The 6,116-nt window shown below is 42.6% G+C and overlaps 1 protein-coding gene across 1 annotated transcript; it reads left to right on the forward strand.

Annotated features, from left to right (window-relative positions):
• Nucleotides 1-827: 827 nt before the first annotated feature.
• On the forward strand, nucleotides 828-4,180 carry LOC143757790 (uncharacterized). Its single transcript, XM_077248584.1, has 6 exons — nucleotides 828-1,261; nucleotides 1,651-1,843; nucleotides 2,333-2,670; nucleotides 3,301-3,563; nucleotides 3,649-3,787; nucleotides 3,892-4,180. The coding sequence occupies exons 3-4, from the start codon at nucleotides 2,452-2,454 to the stop codon at nucleotides 3,451-3,453; spliced, it is 372 nt and encodes a 123-aa protein (XP_077104699.1). The 5' UTR covers nucleotides 828-1,261; nucleotides 1,651-1,843; nucleotides 2,333-2,451; the 3' UTR covers nucleotides 3,454-3,563; nucleotides 3,649-3,787; nucleotides 3,892-4,180.
• The last annotated feature ends 1,936 nt before the right edge of the window (nucleotides 4,181-6,116 follow it).

A 6,116-nucleotide genomic window follows, 5' to 3' on the forward strand; every position in this document is an offset into this window, starting at 1 on the left:
CGTGTCTGTGTATGTATTGGCAGTAGCAAGTCCCGTACAAGACCAAACATATCAAAGTTGTTACTGCCGTGACCAGTAACGTTAGGCCTATCACTCCAGGGACTGTAAGCTGGGTCACGAACAGTTGGTACAGATCTATCCTACAGGGCTCTACAGTGCGAGTATTTCACTCGTATTTGTGCCTAAAGATAGTTATGTGCGAACTTGAAAAATAATTTACGAGCACAGTGTGCGAGTGAGGGGCTGTTCTCAATACACGGAACAACAGCGCGATAAAGCAAAGCATACCATTGATTTCACATGGAAAGCAAGCAAGAGGACGTGACAGGGTCACTGCGCGATGTGAACATAGCATGATGACGCGCTTAACTTTATGCAAATGAGAGTGACGATTCGCAACCAATGAACCAATCAGTGGGAAAGAAAATATTGGTAGTTAAAAATGAAGAACTTATGTTTTTATTTTAAGCGAAAGAGAGATGAGGAGAAAGAGGAATCAGGTGAGGGGGATTTGGAAGGTTCAAATAACTTAAACGAGGTATCTTCACAAGATTTACCTCAAGCTGAGAACAACTTTGGCGAACCTATGATGACTAACGTTAGCGCTTCAACGTCCACTGGAGCCGGCAAAGGGAGAACATATACATTTAATATCAATTGGCTTAATATTTTCCCATGGCTGGATTTCGAGAACAACCTCATGTTCTGCAAATATTGTAGAGGGCAGAAACAGGCTGGCAACTCGTTGTTCGTGTCAGGAAAACCACATTTGAAAAAAGATAGAGTAACGAAACATAGCATCTCGCGGTGGCATATCCTGTGTCGAGATCTATACCTGTTGAGATAGGAGAAACCATCGAACACAGTGTCAGCAGCCTTGAAAAGGCAAGTGCTGCTATCTGAGGAGGAGAAGAGGAGGCAGCTGAAAATAAAGATAAACATTGCATACTTCATTGCGAGAGAAGAGGAACCGTTCGCCAAATTTGGGCCGCTTATCAGACTCCACCACAAAAACGGAATTGACATTAATCCCACATACGACAATGACGTAAGATGTGCGGAAATGATCGGTCAAATTGCTGACATAATGAGAGAGAGCCTGTCAGCGAAGCTGAAAGCCACGAAGTATCTAGCCGTTCTAATAGACGGAGACACTGATATATCCAACACCGAATGTGAGATTGTTTATGTGCGCTTGTTGGAAGATGGAAAGTCAATCTCCTGGTCGGACAACAGACCCTTGAGCACTCCCATGCCATAGGTAAGTTGTTTCTCTTTATAGGCTTTATTCTTGTGTAAAGTTGAATATTGCTGCAATAATTATAAAACTTCGTCTGCGGGATAACGTTATAAAGTAAATTAACTTAAGTAAATTTACGTTGCGAACAATCACTTCGTTACAACTTCATATCTGTGTGGGCTTTTGCCATGTAAAACGCTGCATGATGTAACTTAACATCAACTCGAACACAAAATCTATGCTTTCATTTAAAGCAACTTTATTTTTATAACTTAATCAACAGATTAACGTTAGTCAAAATAATCATTAGTCGCAGCCCTAAAGTTGAATCATATTCGCAATGGAGATAGAATTTAGTTTTTCAGAAATACTCTTTTATAACTTAATTGTTTTTTGTGTTGTCATTCAAGGTGTTTTGGATGCCACCAAGGCCGCATTTTGTGCTGTTTGCCCAGAGGAGGATGGAGGGCCATGGATGAAGAAGTGCATCTCCTTTGGGGCAGATGGCGCCTCCGTGAACATGGGCCATCGTGGGGGAGTGATTGCCCACCTGCAGAAAGAAGCAGGGAGGCATATAATACCAATCCACTGCATGCCACATAGGTTTGTAAATAATGAAGAAAAAGTTTCTCTATGATTTATTTGTATTTGCTTGTAGATAATGTTAAACAATGCATATAATGTATTATAGCTCCATTTATAATTATTTATAAGTAGTACTATTTTATAAACATATTTAGAAAGACGCATTACTTATATTATAAGAACAGGTATAGTTCAATTTATATTATTTTTATAAGTACTTTAAGCATGAGTTTTAAAGCTTTAGTACTTTTAAGCACGACTTATAAGTCTTTATAAAGATAATATAAATGTAACTATAACTGTTCCTATAATGCAGTAATTAAAAGTCTTAATGAGTATTTATAATATATATTTAGTAATACTTATAAGTATAAATGGGGCTATAATTCATTATAAGCATGATCTTAATAGAAAGTGTTACCGAAAATATCACAAAATTATTGTTTTATGTTGGCACGAGAGAGACTCGTTTGAATTGTTTGAAAGATTATTTTTTTACTTTCACAGGCTAGAGCTGGCGATACTGACTGTTCAAAAGAAAGAGCCAAAGGTGTCGGTTGTATATGATCTTCTACATCTGATATGGAAGACTTATCACTTCAGCGGAAAATCCAAACGAGAGCTCTATGTTCTCGGACAAGAGCTTGGTGTGGATATTTGTACACCAGCTAGCGTCAAGGGAACTCGATGGATCCCCCATGTCCACAGAGCCCTCAAAGTATTCTTGCGGCATGGACAAGAGGACCTTGCCAATGACCAAGGCCAGTACTCATATTGTTCTGCAGCACATGGACCACCTGGCAGTAGCATCAACAACAGCAGAAGTTCAAGGGCGGGCAAAAAAGGTCTGTTTTACTAAGTAAATTCAATACCACTAATTTACAAAAATAGGCTCAAAAGTCAAATTAACTTTTAAAATCAAGTAATCGACAGATGTTTCCTGATAAAAAAACAACAACTTAAAATAACTAACATGTTTACTCACTACTTAACAGATAAAGCGAGAAATGGAGAATGCACTCTTTTGTATATTCTGCCATTTTCTCTCTGACATGTTTGAGGAGCTATCCTTACTTAGCCTCACCTTGCAAAGGAATGACCTAATCCTCCCCCAAGCCACATCAGAGTTGAGGAAGACAGTGACCAGACTGGAAGCACTAAAGTGTAGGGCAAAGGCAGGAGGCATGCTGGAGAAGATCCAGAAAGTTCTCGCTCAGCAGGAGGGTGATGCGAGGAAATTCCAGGTGTGTTAGGATGAGAGTTTGTTAGGATGTAAGAGAAATCGATGATTAAGACTATAAATGTTATATAATGTTGTCGTTGCACAATACAATACAAACAATAAGAGGATAAGGATGGAAAGGCAGTGAAGATTGGAGAAGCCTTTAAAAAAATAGAGACGAACAAATGGCCAGATATTTCATTGTGTGTTGGTGTGTCTGTCTGTCTGCCTCTGTGTGTGACCTCTGTTTTAGGGAATAAAACTGAAGGGGAATCTGAAAGGCTTCACATACCTCACTAATCCCCAGCTGAGGCAGCACATGGAGGCGGCCATCAACATCGGAATGGGAGACCTCAAAGCCAGGTTTGGTAGTTTGCTGAAGGATGAGACAAGTGGACCCCAATGAACCCCAGTGCTAAACCCTGACATATGGCCAGAAGACCAGGTCAGCCTTCTCACATTTGGTGATGATGATGTTGCAGACCTGGTGAGGCATTTCAAGGAGCCTCTAGAGAGGTAAGAATTTATGCCACTGCATTGCCATTGAGACAATGTAATGTTTGCATATTTGAAAACTCAATTGCTCTGTTCAAACTTGCAGACCGGGGTGCAACTTGGCTGCAATCCAGGATGAGTGGCAGGGCCTGAAAACCCTGATCAGCCACAATTTCAAAGACAAGTCCTACAGTGGCCTTTGGGAGACCATGTTGACAAAGGACCCCTACAGGCTTGATTACAAGGTAGGCCAACAGTACTGAGTGGTTGCGTATGGTATCCTTCTAAGGTTGGTTTGATAAGTTAATGGTAAGAGTTTAAATGAAATTAAAAAGTATCTTTTCTCTAGAACATACTGCAGTTGGTGCAGATTATGCTGGTGCTGCCCATTTCAGCCGCCCAGTGTGAGCGAGGCTTCTCTGCGCAGAATCGCATTAAGACTTCGGCAAGAAGCTGCCTTGGGGTCTCCACCACCAAAGACCTGATGAGGAGAGGCCTTCTGTCGAGGAGTTCGATCCTATTCCTGCTGTGAACCGCTGGCTGACCTCTAAGCGTTCCAGACGGCCAACATATAAAAGAAGCTGGACGACCGATATCCTTTGCATCTAGGCCAATGTGTGATTTTGCATGCGCAGTATATGCATGAAATGTTCATTTGTTTAATAAACTAATAATAAAAAAAAACTGTGCTCTCAAATTTCTTTGTGTGCTCCTAAATTTTTTCATTTAGGAGCACATGTACTCCTTGGTAAAAAAATTAGCGTAGAGCCCTGTCCTAGAGTAACAACTTTTAGCAAAGTCTGCTTTGTACTGACCCTCGTTCACAAAGATGTCTGGTGTAAAATGATTCGCGCAAACATAAACGCATTTACATTTACATTTAGTCATTTAGCAGACGCTTTTATCCAAAGCGACTTACATTTGAGGATTAAACCAAGCGAGTCATCGTGGAGAGGCAAAAACAACGCAAGAAGTGCTCAGAATACAAAGTTCAAACATTGCTCGGAGTAGCATAAACCAGACAAGCGAAGATTTCAAGAGAAAGGGTTTTTTTTATTTTTTTATGTTAAGTGCTCACGGAAGAGATGAGTTTTCAGTTGTCTTTTGAATGCTGTCAGGGATTCTGCATTACGGACGAGGGTGGGTAGGTCATTCCACCAGCATGGAACCGTGAATGAGAATGTTCTGGACAGTGATTTTATGCCTCGCTGTGAAGGCACCACGAGCCGTCGCTCCTTGGCCGATCGTAGGCTTCTGGTAGGGATGTAGACCCGTAGGAGCGGGTGAAAGTAGGAGGGAGCTGAGCCGGTGGACCATCTGTAAGCGAGTGTCAGCGCCTTGAACTTGATTCGAGCAGCGAGTGGTAGCCAATGCAGGGAGATGAACAGCGGAGTGACGTGGGCCCTTTTGGGCTTGTTGAATACAAGACGAGCAGCAGCATTCTGGATCAATTGTAAGGGTTTAGTTGCACATGATGGAAGACCAGCTAGAAGAGCATTGCAGTAATCAAGCCTAGAAATAACCAGGGCCTGTACAAGAAGTTGTGTTGCATGCTCAGTTAGGAAAGGCCTGATCTTCCTGATGTTGTGCATTGCAAACCTGCATGATCGAGCTGTCTTTGAAATGTGGTCTGTGAAGGTTAGCTGGTCATCAAAGATTACTCCAAGATTTCTGACTGACCTTGATGGGGTGATTGAGGATGAGTCTAACTGGATAGTGAAGTCGTGCTGTAGAGACGGATTGGCAGGGAGAACGAGAAGCTCAGTCTTTGCCAGATTGAGCTGCAGGTGATGTTCCTTCATCCATGCCGAGATGTCCGCCAGACAGCTAGAGATACGTGCAGCTACTGTGGGATCGTCTGGTTGAAATGAGAGGTAGAGCTGGGTGTCATCAGCATAGCAATGGTAAGACAAACCATGTGCCTGTATGATGGGTCCCAGTGATGTGGTGTAAATGGAGAAGAGGAGGGGTCCAAGGACTGACCCCTGGGGAAACCCTATGGTCAGTCGATGTACTTTGGATACCTCGCCTCTCCATGCGACCCTGAATGACCTACCTGTGAGATAGGACTCAAACCAGTGGAGGGAAGATCCAGTGATGCCCAGTGATGAGAGGGTGGACAGAAGGATCTGATGAGTCACAGTGTCGAAGGCAGCAGACAGGTCTAGGAGAATGAGAACTGATGATTTGGAAGCAGCTTTGGCGATCCGCAGGGCTTCTGTGACTGAAAGTAATGCGGTCTCGGTCGAATGCCCTTTCTTGAAGCCAGATTGGTTAACATCCAGCTGGTTATTCAGAGACAGGAAAGATGATACTTGGTTGAAAGCAACTCTTTCAAGTGTTTTTGCAATGAAAGGTAGGAGAGAGACAGGTCTGTAATTCTCTAGAAGTGATGTGTTTAAAGTTGGTTTTTTAAGCAGTGGGGTTACCCGAGCCTGCTTAAATGCTGTAGGAAAAATGCCAGTATGCAGGGATGAGTTGATGATGTGTGTGAGTGCTGGTAGAAGTGTGGGAGAGATGGCTTGAAGAAGGTGTGAGGGGATGGGGTCTAGAGGGCAGGTGGTAGGATGACTG

Source organism: Siphateles boraxobius, unplaced genomic scaffold (genome assembly GCF_051911475.1).
Source record: "Siphateles boraxobius isolate OS27281-9 unplaced genomic scaffold, OSU_SipBor_1 11, whole genome shotgun sequence".
Classification (NCBI taxonomy): Eukaryota; Metazoa; Chordata; class Actinopteri; order Cypriniformes; family Leuciscidae; genus Siphateles; species Siphateles boraxobius.

Excerpts from the sequence above, each read along its gene's own strand:
- LOC143757790 (XM_077248584.1), top strand. The coding sequence starts at position 2,452 with ATGTTCTCGGACAAGAGCTTGGTGTGGATATTTGTACACCAGCTAGCG. Across the intron at positions 2,671-3,300 it reads TTCAAGGGCGGGCAAAAAAG|GGAATAAAACTGAAGGGGAA; the intron begins GTCTGTTTTACT and ends CCTCTGTTTTAG.